The sequence below is a fragment of the Rattus rattus genome, chromosome 5 (assembly GCF_011064425.1).
Source record: "Rattus rattus isolate New Zealand chromosome 5, Rrattus_CSIRO_v1, whole genome shotgun sequence".
Lineage (NCBI taxonomy): Eukaryota > Metazoa > Chordata > Mammalia > Rodentia > Muridae > Rattus > Rattus rattus.
The window spans coordinates 68,026,309-68,042,836 of record NC_046158.1 but is presented as its reverse complement, the minus strand read 5'-3'; the positions used below and the strand labels follow the sequence as shown (position 1 = coordinate 68,042,836).

The 16,528-nt window shown below is 47.2% G+C and overlaps 1 protein-coding gene across 1 annotated transcript; it reads left to right on the top strand.

The window, feature by feature from the left end:
* The first annotated feature begins 465 nt into the window (after nt 1-465).
* LOC116900341 (probable inactive 1-aminocyclopropane-1-carboxylate synthase-like protein 2) lies at nt 466-15,170 on the top strand. Its single transcript, XM_032902094.1, has 15 exons — nt 466-520; nt 3,590-4,143; nt 5,328-5,387; nt 5,798-5,868; nt 6,609-6,678; nt 6,903-6,969; nt 7,895-7,992; nt 8,211-8,288; nt 8,639-8,739; nt 10,181-10,270; nt 11,393-11,438; nt 11,533-11,674; nt 13,450-13,592; nt 13,680-13,833; nt 14,741-15,170. The coding sequence occupies exons 1-15, from the start codon at nt 499-501 to the stop codon at nt 14,896-14,898; spliced, it is 1,854 nt and encodes a 617-aa protein (XP_032757985.1). The 5' UTR covers nt 466-498; the 3' UTR covers nt 14,899-15,170.
* The last annotated feature ends 1,358 nt before the right edge of the window (nt 15,171-16,528 follow it).

The following is a 16,528-nucleotide window of genomic DNA, read 5'->3' as shown; positions in this document are numbered from 1 at the left end:
TGCCTGGGATCTTGGAGCTCTGCCTCAGGTCTCTTTATGCAGTGGTCCCTCCTGTCCTGATTAAACCCCACTTCAGCCTACTTTCAAACATGGCCTCCTCAGAAATGGGGAGGCACCAAAGGCTTTGAGCAGGCCCCTCTCCCTCTAGTGGCTCTCCATTGTCGGTGAGGACTTGCCTGTGCACACAGGCCCTGGCTTTAGGCTTCTTCGAAGAGCAGGGGCCCTCCCAGCTCGTGAATACTTCAGCTGATGCCAATACACTTCAGATTTGCTTCAGCAGGAAACGCCATGGAGCCAGCTCTCTGTAATGATGCCAAGGCCATTTTAGGTAACAGGGAGCTGCTGGGCAGATGGCTCCAGAAGGGAGAAAGATGGAACTCATTACCCTGAGAGCCACCTTGTGCTTAAAAGCGAGAGGAGGGGGGCAGTGGAGCAAGCTTCTGCTCCCTGAATGACGAAGACACTCTAGGGGGGCGTAAGGATTTAGACTTTATAGACATGAGTGAAAATGGAAAAGAAGGTGAGCTTGGTGGGGTGACACAAGGTGGGGATGGAGGGAGGTAGGAACTTTGGACCACAGCGTCCTGGAGCTTAAAGCAAAGTGGAGGTTTATTGTCAACTGCTTAGACCTAACGCTGTAATACAACATTCTCTACAAAGTTGGTGCTTGAGAACTGGGCAATGGAGTTACGGAAGAAAAGCAACAGGAACCTCGATGTTTCAAGTTTTGACTTTGTGTTGGGTTGAATCGTGTCTGTGCTGGGGCACATTAGGCACAGCAACTATAGGCTGATGTGCCCGGAACCTTCCCTGATAAACACTTCCTACGTCTGTGTCTAGTAGACTTGATTCATTCCTTTGGGCCTCTGGTTTCTCGTCCATCAAGCAAGACTTGTGGAGCTAAGTGGGAAGATAGACCAGGTGAAGCTGAGAGGAACCTGACACTAGCCATGAGCCGAGCCCTGCCTGGCTCCATCCCCCTCCCACAGCTCATGGCAGCAGCCACTTCTCTCATCCTGACACTGATTTTAACCAATATGGAGGATGAGTAGACATTGGAAAGTAGATGAGGGCAGGCTTAGGGACACTAAAGTCAAGGTATGGCTGAGGGGTTTGAAGGACAGGATTGATGAACCCCAATTCTAACAGTTAGGGCTCGGCTTTAGAGGAAACGGTTCTTTGTGCTACAACATCATTTATGATAGACATTTCCTATATAAGAAGTCTTGGCAGAGTCCCCAACTTCTAAGTTCCCTAATGACCTTAACCCATGTTCACTTCCTTCTTAAAGTCTTCCAGGAGAATGTGTTGCTGTGTGCATGCTGTGTGTAGATATGGAGAGGGGAGAGGTCAATGTTGAGTGTCTTGATCAGTCTCTCCACCTTGTGTTTTAGATAAAAATCTTACAGATGCTCTCTTGGCTAGATTGGCTGGCCACCGAACCTCCTAGATGTTGCAGAGTGTGTTTAATACTTTGAAGTGTGGATACTATACATGTGCAGAAGAAGCAATGAGGCTTTAGACATATGTGTGGTGTTGCTGTTGTTGTTTGGAAGAAGCTGGGGATCACAGCATATGGTGGAAGAGGTATAAGCCTAGTTTTTGGGGTGGAGGTTGTCTTAAAGAATGAGAGGCAGTTGCCAGCCCCATCACCTAGAGTTTGCTTCTTGGTTTGTTTTGCTGGTTCACTGAGGCATTAAGAAGGTACTTCTTGGTCGTTTCTGGTATTCCTACCTGATTTTAGAAACATTGGTAGCATGTTCATTGAGTACAGTTCGGGAGCTTGAAATATTAGAAATAAATATTTTTGGCTTTATCCAACCAAAGTCCAGGAACTTGGCTTCACTATCTGAGGCTTATGTCACATTGCTAGGTGATTCAGATGGACCAAACCTGAGGCTGCACCCTGAGCTAGAGAGACTAGAAGTGAAACCGCTGTCATGGCATAATAGGAATCGTGTGAGGTCAGGATGGGAGGGGCTGGGTATCTGGTATTGACAGTCTTGGTGGAGGATGGGGAAACAAGCAAAAAGAAAGGTTTATGTTCTAAAACGGATTTGGCAACCCTTTTCAATAAGGTCCAGATAATAACTAGCTGAAGCTTTGGGGGCTGAAGGACTGGCTCAGCAGTTGTGCTTGCTGCTCTTCTAGTGGACCAGGTGTGATTTTTACCACTTGCACATGTGCTCAACAATCTGTAGCTTCAGTTCTAGCATATCTAGCACTCCCTCTGATCTCCATGGACACTGCATGCATGTGGTGTACAAACATAGTACAGGTCAAATACACACACACATACACGTATACACACGTACACGTATACACACATACACGTATACACACACACAAGCATACACACACAAGCATACACACACAAGCATACACACACAAGCATACACACACAAGCATACACACACATGCATACACACACATGCATACACACACATGCATACACACACATGCACACACACACATGCATACACACACATGCATACACACACATGCAAACACGCACACACATGCAAACACGCACACACACGCGCGCACACAGACACACACACACACACACTCTCACACACTCTCACACACTCTCACACACTCTCACATACTCTCACATACTCTCACATACTCTCACATACTCTCACATACTCACACACTCTCACACACTCTCACACACACTCACACACAGTCACACACAGTCACACACACTCACACACACACACACTCACACACACATACATGCACGTACCCCTCATCCAGCTTGGTTTTTCTAGACAGGATTTCTCAGTATAGCCTTGGCTCTCCTGAAACTCGTTCTGTAGACCAAGTTAGCCTCAAACTCATAGTTGTGCCTGCTTCTGTCCCCACCAAGTGTTGAGATGAAAGATGTGCACCACCACCACCACCACCCAGCATAAATAAATATTTTTCAAAAGCACTTAACTAGTTGAAGCTCCAAGGGCCGCATGGCCACCATCACAACTGTTCAACTCTATCTCATCTTGCCTCTGCCTCCCAAGTGCTAGAATGACCTGTACCTGCTGCCTCATCCAGCTTTTTAACATGGGTGCTGGCGAGTGAACTCAGGTCCTCCTATTTGTGCAGCAAGCATTTTACCAACTAAGCCATCTTCCCAGTCCCTGATTGCCTGTTACCCATAAAAACGGGTGAGAGGCCAAATGTGACCCTCCAGGCAATCATATACTGACCTGTTTCAGGAGGATAGTTTACTTTGTACTGGGATTGGACAACAAAAGCCCCACCCTTTGCATTTAGAACCTGATGAAGCTGGCTCTGGTTAGAGCACAGGAAGAACCTAGAAAAGGCCAGCTCCCTCTTTTCCCCTAGAGGGCCTTACTGTTTGTTCTCAGGCCACATTCTAACAGCATCTTGGTAGAACGCACCAGAAGCTGAGCCAGGGATGCTTACCCCTGCTCTTGAGCTTTCTGAGTCATTTAGAGCCTAAGCCCAGACCATAGAGGTGGGAGAAGCCGGTGATGAGCCTGAGAATCCGTGCTGTTCACAACCATGCCAGCATCCTCAGGGAAAGCGGTCTTGTGTTTCCTGTACTCAATCTCTTTCTCTGTAGGCTCCAGCCAGGCTGCCAAGACTGAAAGCAGCACCCAGACTCCAAGTCACTGGGAAAGCATCCACTTCAAACCCCAGGATCAGCTAAAGAAGAGGTCCTCCAGAAAGAAGGCCTTCAAAATACTGCAGGAGAAGATGTTGAAGTTGCAGTGTGCCTTCATGGACCACTTCTTGCAGCGGACAAGCCAGCAGATGCAGTGCCTCCCACCAGGAGATCAGCAATGCACACGAGCCTCCAGGAAGCAGGAAAAGAAGATGGGCTTCTTACTGTCTCAGATCATCAACCACATATGGTCTAACACTGTAAAGAAACTGAAGTTCAAAGTGCCTCCTCTCCCTTGCTCGGACTCTAGATGTGGCATCAAGACTGGGCACCAGGCCTTGTCATCTTGGCAGACTGGCCAACCCAGGCCTAGGCTGGGTGACTTTGAGGATGCCTTTGCCGACCGCACCCTATCCAAGCGTGGGACTGGCATCTATGAGTTTTACCACTTAAGCTTTCAGGGCTATGAGGCCTATCAGATGGACAAGTACCACCAAGATAAGAACCCTTCGGTAAGATGGGATGTCTTTGAAAGCCCCGATCACTAGGATGTATTGAGTCCTGTGCCACGCACCTCTCTTATGCTTACCTCTCCTTATGATGCTCTGACATTATTCTCTTAGAATAGTGATATAATTATAGACAATACACTGACAATGTCCCAGAAGATGGAGACCTGAGGGAGGGGAATGTCTTGAGTCCCTTCATCCCTACCACCTTTTCTTTAGCTTCAGCAGTCAGACACTGTGCTCACGTTGGGAAATGAGTGTGCCTTCAAAAAATAAAGCACAGTGGCGGGTGTAGGCAGCCGTGAGAGAAACAGAGTTTATACTGTTTTCCAGAGCACCGAAGGGATCTGAACCAGTCAGCCTATGTGATGGTGGCTGTGATGTTCCTAGAGGGGTGAGAACCGTGCGTGGAAGGTGGGAAGAGCTGGTATGATCAGGAGGAAGACCTGTGTGCCAGAGTAGAGACAATGAGTGATGTGATTAGTGTTCAAATGTCCCCCAAGGGCAGCAAGCAGCCAACAATGGGGTTTTAGCCGAGGAGATTAACAGAGCTCTCCAGTCAAAGGGTAGAGTCATCTGTGGCTGTGGTCATGCCTTCCCCTTCTGCTCCTCGCCTAAGCTGTGTACAGGCATCACGTGGCTTTCCTAGGAACTGAATCTGTTACCTCTCTTGTACGCAAGGGCCGCATCTCCTCCAGTAACTTGGAGGCCCCTTCCATGAGATAGCAGAGATGGGTACAGGCAGGGTTTGCTGTAGATAAGGCTCCAGGATCTGGCTAGAGCTAGAGAGGTTCTGCGCGCCACCCAATGTGTTTGTCTGGTAGATTTCCAACTTCCCTTCTCCTCCTCCTTTTGACCAAATGGAATGCTTTTCTTGAGACCTAAGGTCGCTCACAGGAAACAGTGAGTCTAACTAAGGCCTGCCACCAAGGAATTCAGTGGCTAGTACACAGAGAACAGACCGACTACTCTGATATGTCTGTTGGACTGGGGAGGGGACTTGATAGCTGCAAAACTTTAGGTTCCTGAGATGTTTTCTATCACTTAACATCGCTAGACACCCATTGAACTATGCTGTGGCATAGTGAAATCTTCCCTTGAACTAATCTACAATGGCGGTTTCTTGCATGCCTAAAGGTATCCTAGGATGGAGTGAGAGGGCTAATCTACATCCCTTTTACTTCCAGGGCTACATCAACCTTAGTACCAGCGAGAACAAGCTTTGCCTTGATCTGATAACAGCAAGGGTAAGCAACACTCTAGGCTTAGTTGAGACTTATCTCCTCTGGGCTCAGTTCCCTGACCTATTCCTCAACTTGTGGGAGGTCCAGGGGGAAAACATAAGACAGCATGGGGAGAGATAAGACACCGCTTCTAGAATATCATACCCTAAGCTCCTGGCCTGGCCGACTGTCCAAGGGTATTCTGCCAGTTATGCAGTGAGCAGTCCAAAAGCCTTGGCCTAGGAAGACTGTCAGATACTTCTGTTAAAGCATATGTGTGTCTGACAAGGCTAGCCTCCATTCACGAAGGAGCACATGTCCTTGTTCCCCTCCTGGGAGATTTGTAACTTCCCAGGGCAGAGACTTATGCATGAACATAGAACAAAATAAGGCCCGCTTGACCTCCCTGTCTTCATGCTCTTATTTGCCAACAGTTGACTCAGTGCGACATGAACTTCCTTGATGAGGCCCAGCTGCAGTACTCTGACTGGAAAGGAGAACCATCGTAAGTGCCTTTCAGACCTAGGGTTTCTTGTCCACAGGCACCTTTCATCATCCATTGGCTGTATAAAAAATCAGCAACAGAATCTTGTGTAGCACAGGCTGGCCTCATCCTCCCTATCTAGTTGAGGATAACCTTGAATTTCTGGCCCTCCCAGCCTTACCTCCTGAGTGTGGGATTGCAGGTGGATACCATCATGCTTGCTTTTGTCGTGGTGCTGAAGATGGAACCCAGGGTTCTGTTCATGTATTCAAGGGAAGTATCTATCCCTGCCCGAGCCATATCCCCTTCCCCCAAATGCACCATATTTAAGATTGACTACCTTCCTGTATCTTTGACTAATAACTTCCAGGAAGTGCCTAACAGACATGTCCAGCTAGAGGCATGATGGTTAATGAATGCAGCCCAACACAAATCCGTTAACTTATTTAAAACATTGAGAATTGTTGGCTGAGTTTTAAATATGAACTGTGTAGGTGACAATGTTGCATTCAGTATCAAAAAAGAATAAAACCTCTCAGGAGGCAGACTAATCTGGCAGAAACATCTGTCTATAATTCTCCCACCTCAATAGCCACATGACCCTGGAGAGGTAACTTTCGTCTATTGTTCTTTATGATGAGGTTGGCTTAGATAGTAAAGATCTCCTTAAGGTTGGATACTATGTTTAAAAGTGTGTCATCGAGATTCTGGATGAGGAAGGGCGCCTGGGATCTATAGGGTTTCTCTGGGTCTGTCCACAGCCTTCGGGAAGAGCTGGCTAGTTTCTTGACCCACTACTGCAAGGCACCTACACCCCTTGATCCAGAAAATGTGAGTGAGTGCAATGGAGAGTTGTCATGGGTTCCTTCTGCATCATCTATAGACCACAGGGAGAAACCTCTCAGAGGGGCAGGGCACAAGAAAAGTCATCTCTGGAGGAAGTCCAACTGAGGCGGACCCTGGACCTGCCCTTTGGGAGGAGGGGGGGATGACCTGTGCATACCCTTGTCACACAGATACTGATTTTGACTCTGTCTCTTGGACCTTGTCCTCAGGTGGTAGTTCTAAATGGCTGCTCCTCGGTCTTTTCTTCGCTGGTCATGGTTCTGTGTGACCCAGGTGGTAAGTCAGCAGGCTCTGCTTGCCTGTTTTGGCATGTGGTCAGGGACACCTAAGCACTGAACTTTGGAAGAGAAGACCGTTGAGGTCTTTTCCTATTCTGTCCTCCCAGAGATATCATTTCTGGGAACTCAAGGGAGTTAGAGTCTTCATTAAACATGGGAGAAGCATGTGGCAGTTCTCAAAGAGGTGATTTAAATGATGAGGCCCAGAAGACCAAGAGAATGAGAAAGAAAAGAGAGAAATGAAATTCACCAGGTCCACCACTAGGAAACTTTACCTTAGGCATGACCTATGACCTTTAGTGTCAAGCCTGGTACGGACAAGACTTTTTAAAGTTTGCTGATAAGGACAACTGCCCAGTCAGGAAAGTGCTTGTCACCCAAGCACAGGGACCTGAATTAGATTCCTGAAGCCCAGGTTAAAAGGCTGGGCATGGTAGCATGTGTGTGTGGTGCATGTGTTTCCAAGGCCATGGAAGCTGAGACAGGCAGATCCCTAAAGATTGCTCGCCAGTCAGCCTAGATACACCAATAAAGAGATACTATTTTAATAAACAAGGTGTATTGCTCCAAAGTAAGGAGTCAGGAGTTGACCTCTGATCTTCACATGTGCATGCATATGGGTGTTCATGTAGCCACACAGACACTGGCGTATCAACACAAAGACTTTTCTAATGGGAATGGCCCCATTTGTTTCATACCTTGGACTCCGAATTGCTCCCTGTGACCACCCCTCTATGTCCCCTTAAGTGTGCTTGCAAACTGGGAGCTAGAGTTTTCTCCCCAAATAAACATGTGTAAAAATGTACCATTTTTTAATGAAATGGACCTAAGGACTGAAAAGAGATTGCCACACAGGGCTCTTGTGTTGGGAGCCTTGCTGCTTGTGATGACTGGAAGACAGCTTTGTTTCCTTGTGCTCCTAGATGCCCTTCTGATCCCCACACCGTGCTATAATGGCTTCACCTTCAGTTCCTACCTCTATTCAAAAGTCGAGCTTATTCCTGTCTACTTGGAGAGCCAGGTCAGAATGTGGCCCCTTCCCTGCTCACCCATCCGGTGACTGTTCTAGGGGCCCCAAAGGTACAGATCTTTAACTGATGGTGGGAGTGGGGCAGATACCAGGGTGAAGAAGCCATGTAGGACCAGCATACTGACATGAAAGCCAAGGACTGTATGGTGTTTGGGAGCTGAGAAACTGGGCTCAGGTACAAGCCTCTCTCAGCAGCATATGTCTCCCAGGTCACCGAGACCAACAAGTATTCTTTCCAACTCACTGTGGACAAGCTCAAGCTTACCCTGACCCAGGCTAAGAAGAAGGTAAGGGTGGTGAGTGGGGGAGCCTTAATTTCAGGGTTGCCACTGTTGGCCTTGAAAAGGCTGAATAACAAGACTTAAATACAAGATGTGGGGGCTTTCTCTAGATAGGAAAGACAGCAAGTAGTTCTAAGTACCTGACTTCACTGTAGAGGTGAGTTCCATCTATGGAAACTTCCAGAACACTTCCTCTTCTCCTTTGCTCACAGCATGGAGTTGCATCCATGAGATCCTACCTAGGCTTTATCAAGGTGTCCTAAGTTAGATGTCTCGAGCTGTAAAGGATGCTTGGTGGGATTTGGGGGGAGATGCAAAGGACTTATATTCACTCTTGTGTTTGGGTTTCTTCTCAGGGAAAAAAGGTCAGAGGCCTTGTGCTTATCAACCCCCAGAATCCTCTGGGTGATGTCTACACTCAAGGGTCACTGCAAGAGTACCTGGTCTTTGCCAAGAAGTATGTGTTCCACCCTGTGTGGTCATGTGTAGGCAAGAAGTTAGAAACAGAAGTAACTTACCCAAGATTACCCATCCTGCTTTGCAAGGCTCTAGGAAGGCTACTGAATGGAGGGAAAGGGCCACCATTCTCACCATTTCTGTCTTTCCATTTCCTGTCCAGCTTCTTCCCACACAGACACTGACCCTAGGCATCGAGCATGGCTCCGTTGCTTTCCCACTCATGGTTGCAGAAGTGCTGTATCCCAGTGTCTGTTTCCAGACCACCTGGGCTGTAGTGCCAAGGACGACAAATGGTCAGAAGCTCTCACAGCTCCCTGCTAGGAACAGGTTAGCAACAGTTGCCTCTGGAGTCCTGCAGTGAGCCTTTCTAGGACAGACTATTTGTTTTCTAGAAACAGCACTCAAACTTTATGACTAAACCAGATCGACCAGCAATACAAACAAACAAGGAATGCCATCAAGAACCCAGTGTAAATTCTGGCTGCCTGGGTTGCTTTCCTGTTGCTCTCATAATACCCTGCAAAAGGAAGGATTGCCTGGCCTTGTGACTCATGGGTACAGCTCATCATGACAGGAGAGGAGACACAGGGTAATAAGAGATTTAAGCAGCTGGTCACGCTGGGGTCCATGGGAAAGAGAACAAGACTATTCTACTCAGTTAGCTTCTGTGTTAACCTAAATGGGGTAATTCCTCCCAAGTGTGTCCAGAGGCTACTCTCCTAGGTGATTCTAGATCCTGTGAAATTCACAGTTGGTGTTAGCCATCACCTGAGCTCTGGGACCCTACTAGGTTGAATGAACTGTCTCAGGACCTTACTTTGCATCTGTGACATGGGGTGATGGTGCTGTGTCCGAGGGTTGTGGGGAACTGAGGACACGAGTGTGTTCAAAGCCCACCTGATGCTGTGACTCAGTTTAGACCCTGAGTGGCAGCTGCTGCCTGTCACTGACTTAAACACTCTGGGAAGCTTTGCCTCCTCTCCTTTGTACTGGTGTTTAAAGGGTTATCTCATGGGTATCTTTGGGTTTGTACTGCCAGTCAGAGCAAAGTTTCCTTCTTATGTGCCTCCCCCTTGTATATTATAATGCCTCTTGGGGAGGTGTAGAGTGAGCTCCTGGGATGATAGGCATCCATGGCCTGTATCCAAGAGCAGGAAAGAGAGTGAGTGAAGATTACGAAGACAGCTGGCCAGATGGCTCAGTGAGTGAAGGTGCCTGCCACCAAGCCTGAGAAACTGAGCGACATGATTCTAACAAGTTGTTCTTTGCCTTCCATCCATAGACCATGCTGAGAGTGCAAACATAGGGTTGGGCTCATACATATATATGCGCGCGCGCGCGCACACACACACACACACACACACACACACACTAAAATGTAATAATTTTTAAAATTGTTGATAGAAACTAGATGTGTTTTTTTCCTTTCCCGACTGCAGGCACAAGCTGCATGTGATCATGGATGAGATTTACATGCTGTCCGTGTTTGAGCCAACTGTCACATTTCACAGCATCCTGAGCATAGAAAAGTAAGTTTGTCTGCACTGGTGTTGGGAGCAAGAACTATGAGCCTCCTGCTTTGTAGGTGCTTTCATGAAGCAGGAACTTCCGTGAGCCCGTGGGGATGTGAATATGAACCAAGTGTCCACTGCCCTCATGAGCGTCAAGTCCTAATGCCATTCTGTGCATCAGTGAATGCTGAGCAAGGCAGCAAGTGTGGTCAAGGGGTGGCGGGTCAGTCAGGAAAGCGTGAGGATCTGAGTTTGAGTTCCCAGAACCTATGTGAAAGCAGCATGGCAACAAGTGAACCTAGAGGTTGGGGAGGAGCTAAGCAAAGCAGATCCCTGGAGTTCATTGGCCACACAACCTGGCTGAATTGAAGAACTTCAGGTTCATTGAGAGACCTTGTCTGAGGTGATGGCACTGGGGAGGTAGAAAGTGATCTAAAAAGACAACCAGTTTTAACCTGGGTCTTTCACACCTATATGTAGACAAGCACATGCACACACACACACACACACACACACACACACACACACGTATGTATCAAGGAAAGATAGGGACTTCTTCACAAAGCATCTTGCTGTATTGCCCAACTTGGCCTCAAACTCTTAATTCTCCTGCCTACACCTCCTGAGTGCTGCACAGTATGTTCTACTATGCCCAGCTCAGACTTTTGGGAGATGTAGAATTTGTCTGTAGAGATAAGACTTCATCAAAGTAAGACACAGCATGCCTGCAGAAGGGACAGATTCAATAAAGGTGGGACAGTAAGAGACAGGTATATTCTAGAATGGATAGGTGAGCAGGCGAGCATGTTCTAGAAATGGTAGGCAGCTGACTCCTGAAAGGACAGCTGCTAAGGAGGGATTTTTGGACCAGATCTACAGTCAGACCCACAGTAGCAGAGTCAGTCAGGCTGACGGCCCTGGACTTCCCTCAGTGGGCACATGTGTACTGTTCCCTGTATGCTGTTCAGGGACACCTTGTGTTGACTTCTAGCTTAGCTGCCACCATTATCTTGAGCCTGGGCATGTTAGACCCTGTCTAGGAAGAACCTCATATCCATGTTCTCCTTTCCATCAGAGAGGCCATGTATCCATCTTTCAATCACTCCCCCTAACTTTGAATTTTTTACATTTCCTTTCCAGCTTGCCTGATCCTAACATGATCCACATGATCTGGGGCACCAGTAAGGTAAACCCCAGCACCTGTCTTTGGGTCTGGAAGGAAAGGGGATCGAGGAACCAAAGGTAAGAAAAACTACATGTTCCTCTTTCGGCTTCTCCAGGATTTCGGCATGTCTGGCATCCACTTTGGTGTTCTCTATACACACAACAAGGAGGTAGCCTCTGCCATGAAAGCTTTCGGCTACCACCATAGTGTCTCTGGCATCACTCAGTACAAGCTACGCCAACTGCTCCAGGACAAAGGTACTAAGCGGGACCTTAGGATAGCATCTTGACGACTTTATGGCTACGGGGGATTGCTGGGTTTTCTTTACCTTCAGGGTTAAGCTCAGTGAGTGCATGGGTGTGGCTAGAAGATGGAGGGCCTGTTGGAACCAGGCTGGGTTTTAATTCTGAAAGCCTAATAGTTTCTGCTCTTAGAAAACTGCTTATGAATGGTTCCCCAAGACGTGAAGGTAAGATTCTCAAACACCAGTCCTTTTTTATCTTTGAGACAGGGTCTCAATATGTGGCCCTGCCCTCATATGAACTCAACATGTAGATCTGCCTCTCTTGCCTCTGCTTCCCAAGTGATTAAAGCATGTACCATCACACCTAGCAGAGATCAGTGAGTGTCTCTTTCTCCTGGATGTACTTGCCCCAGGCAAACAGTTTCTTTTGCCAACAATGGGTCATTTTCATTGACTTTTCCAATGTGGATTAAAATAAATTTCCAGGGGGTACAAAGGAGAAAGATGTTTTGGGGGAGAGTTGGCATGGCTAGATCTATAGCCCCTAGATTCTTCAGGAACCTCAAAAGAATGCTGGGCCTGAGAGGAGACTTACCTCTTTAATGCTATGGCCAAAACATAGAGAGTCTTTCCCTTTAATTTCTTGTAATTGATGCCAGACTGGAAGGTTCAAACCAATAGATGGGACTATATCGAGACAAACCATGGTATTTAAAGAAACAAACTAATGTAGCTAGACAGCTTGCTTTTAGTTTTGGGTGGGGAAAGAAGTAGGAAGGAGAAATCTGACTAGCTATCAACCCTCCATGGTGCCAGCTTCCTTTATATGTGGCAGAAACTGGACCTCAGCCCCTTCAATACTGGTTCTTAACCTTAGATGTACTTAAGATTTACCTAGAAACTGCATCCTCAGGAGATTTTTGTTTAGATGCTCTGGGAGTATAACATAGCCATGGGACTGGAGAGGTGGCTCAGGGGTTAAAAGTACGTGCTGCTCTTCCAGGGGACCTTAGTTCTGTTCCCAGCACCCACAGCAGTCAACTTACAACCTCCTATAACTCCCTTTTCCAGGAGATCCAACTCCCCAACCACCTACGTATACATGCACAGACTGGCCCATACACACATAATTAAAGCCTTGTTTGTTTAGGGTTTTGTTGATGTTGTTGAGATAAGAGTTTCTCCATGTAGCCCTGGCTGTCCTAGAACTTGCTATGTAGACCAGGATGGCTTTGAACTCAGATCTGACTCTGCTTTCCACGTGCTGGGATTAAATGCCTATACCACCACCATCCAGCATAATTAAAATTTTTAACAGTATAAGGTAGGTTTCTACAGCCTCCTCATGTCACTCTTTCCCTGTTATTAGCTCTGAGAACAGTGGTGCTGAATTCATCCCAGAGACTAGACAGGCTCTCCGAATCCAGTGTGTGGGGTTCAAGAGCCCAAGCGAAAGCTTTGAATATCTACTACTCACTCAGTTGACAACAGTGGCATCAGTCCTCTTTGTGGGCTGCCTTGGCTACAGGCCTTGATTACTACTCAAAGGGAACTTCTAGTAGAGCATTAAGATGCTCACTGTCCCCTCTACAGTCCTATAAAAGAGATGTGTGCCAGGATATTATCAGTTCAGATGCAACAAGACAGACTCCATCTTGTATTGAAGTGGCTCATGGCTCACAGGAAGCCCAGCTAAGGTACACTTTGGAAGAACCCCTCTCCTTAACCTCCCCTCCACCCCCAGATGTCTTCTGTAAGATCCGTGGTACTCTTTCTCTACCCATCCAGAGTGGATCAATAAGGTGTACCTGCCTAAAAACCACAGCCGGCTCCGGAAGGCTTACAACTATGTCACCAAGATGCTGGAGGACTTGAAGATTCCCTTTTGCAACTGTGGCTCTGGCCTCTTTGTCTGGATCAACTTGAAAGCCGTAAGTTCTGGAAATGGCAGGCACTGGGCTTACCAGTCAGCTGGTCTTGCACTCAGCTCTGCCCCCTTTCCCTGTCCCCTTTCCTAGTATCTGAATCCATGCACGTTTGACCAAGAGCAGATCCTTCACCAGCGCTTCCAGGACAAAAAGCTGCTGTTATCCAGTGGCAAATCCTTTATGTGCATAGAACCTGGCTGGTTCCGCCTCGTCTTTGCAGAAAAACACCCTAAACTACAAGTGGGTGAGTGCTGCTGGTGTCCCCACCCCAAGTCTTTACCCCAGTAAAGACGCCCCATCAACTCCTCCCTAATATATTCTGTCTTCAATAGCCTATAGCTTCAGCTTCCCCAAGTCACCTTTTTCTATTCCATTACACTCCTTCATAAACAGGAAGTAATCCATTCTCTAAGTACCCATCTTTCCCTACATCCCACCTTCTGAGTATCCTTGTTCTGTGTCTGCCATGTGTTTGAGACTATCTTCTGGACCAGAGCCTTTAAGAAGCCCCATGTGGGGCTGGAGTCCAGTGGATGTGGTGGACGAACGATCATGGCAGCCGTCGTATGTTCTACCAACATTCGCACACTCCTCTGGCAACATGGAGAACACAACGTTTATTTGAATAATTGGTTATAGCATCGCATGAGTCACCAGACATTTTCCTACCTGCTGACATGAGCAACGAGCCACTTAGCCTTGTAAAAAATCTGTCTTACAGAAATATCTTTTAGTCTAGGGTGGAAAGTAGGCTGAGGGAAGCTGGGCTTGGGCATTCACGCTTGCAATCCTGACACTTGGAAGGAGACGGGAGGTCAGAGGTCAAGGCTAGCCTGGGCCACATACAGAGACCCTGTATCAAAAGTAAATGATCAAACCCTGGGAAAGGTTAAGAAGCAAATAAGCCAGAGGACAGACTTTGACACAGACCTTCTTCTTTCTGGCAGGCTCATGATTTGTCTTCAGGTTCAAATAGAGCCAGGAGAGATAGAACAGGTTGTCTTCCAGTTTCATCCCAAAGAAGGGAGGGCTGATTTCAGCACCAAAAACAGAGGCTCTGATGGTCTGCCGCCACCCAGGGTCCGTCTGGGCTCCGTGTGCACACCTTTAATTCATCCGTTCTCTCCTTCTGTCTCTTTTGCACCTTCTAGCCATGGGTCAGTTCTGCCAGGTGCTTGCTGAGCACAAAAAAGGCGAGATAACAGAACAGCAGGAGAAGTCAACTGGGACGGACGATGTAGATGGCTGCCTCCACCCAGTGGCTCCAGACAGCCCGCTGTCTCTTGCTCAGGCCCCCCCACAAAAGTAGTCTCGTGGGCAGGAGACAGTAGGAGGAATTGGAGCCACTGTGCTTTGACCTCGCTCATCAAGCCCCCTAAGCTGAGTGTCTGACATTTTTAGAAGCCTTGTTTCTTTTAGCCTTTGCTACCTGTCCTGCGCTCACACATGGCGTTTTTATTGTGGTAGGAGGGGTAAGGCCTAAGGAACCCCAGAGTGGTGAATGCAGTCCCCTGGATTCCTTTTTAGATAGCTTTGTTTTATACTCACCATTTAATAAAAGTCTTGGCTCTGTTTTCTCCAGTTCCCGGCCTGCTGTTTCTGGTTCGCATTCCTTTTTAGAGGGAGATGAGTTTTTGTTTTGTTCTAAGTCCTTTGGAAAGCAAGCTTGCATGTGAAGAATATGGTCTGAGAGAAATCTGGGGTGATAGCCCAGAGGTTTAGAGTGCTTTGCTCTGCAAGCATGAGGACCTGAGTTCAAATACCAGGTACCCCATGTAAAAACCTAGGCATGGATTTAAGTACCTATATCCTCAGCGCTGGAGGAATGGCGCACACACCGGTGTGCCATAACATCTCACTATCAATCAAGTCTAGCCCAAAAGGCAAGAAGTCCCATCTTGGTGCAACAAGGTTGAACGTCTTAGAGGAAGATGTTGAGGTCCTGTTCTGACTTCCCCATGTACACATGTGGACATGCACACACTCATGCATGGTCACATATACACTCACATGAACACACTAACATACTCATATAGTCGTACACACTCACACTTACTGGCACACACATTCACATTCACTTCCTGACACACTCACTCCCCAACACACTCACTCACAATCACTCACACTCAGTCAATCATACTCAATCGCATACACCTACACTCAATCACACCTACACTCACTCACACATACACACACACACACTGACACACTGACACACTGACACACACTCTCTCTCCTGTCTTGGCAGGCCTGTAAGAAAGGGAAGAAATGACTCCTAGTCAGATGCTAAAGGAGCACTAAGAGTCGTGCCATCTTTATAAACACACAATCTTCTACTCTTATGAATGGCTGAAGAACTGGATGGAGTATTATGGGTATTCAAATGCCAGAGATCTTCCAAAAGGTTTTAGGACAAATCTTAGAATATTAGTTTGTTCAGACAGCTATAATAAAATATCAGAAACTTATAAAGAATGAAAATCTGTTTTTTTTAACAGTTCTAGAAGCTGTCAAGTCCAAGAACCCAATAGATAAGTGTCTGGTAGGGCCCATCTTCTTTCTTCCCATAACATCACATGATTGGAGGGCTGGGGCTCCCTCTGCCTTCATGATCCGATCACTTCCCAAAGAGTTCTACCTGATAGCTGTCATGTTAGGGGTAAAGATTTCACATAAATTGCAGGCTTGGGGATCATAGACCCCAGTGCCCAGAATTGGGATTTTCAATTTCCTGTCCCTTGACCTTCCTGCTGTTAAAATTGCACCCACCTGAGTTTCTGGGAAGCCCTTGCCTACTGGAGGCTGTGAAATGCACAGAACCAAGAGCCATAACCTTTTGTGGATGATGGAAAAGCTTCTAGTACTCACTGATAGCCTTGTTAGTCACGTGGTTTGTGTCCAAACACCTTCCTCTGGGAACAGGTTCCCACCTCTTTTTG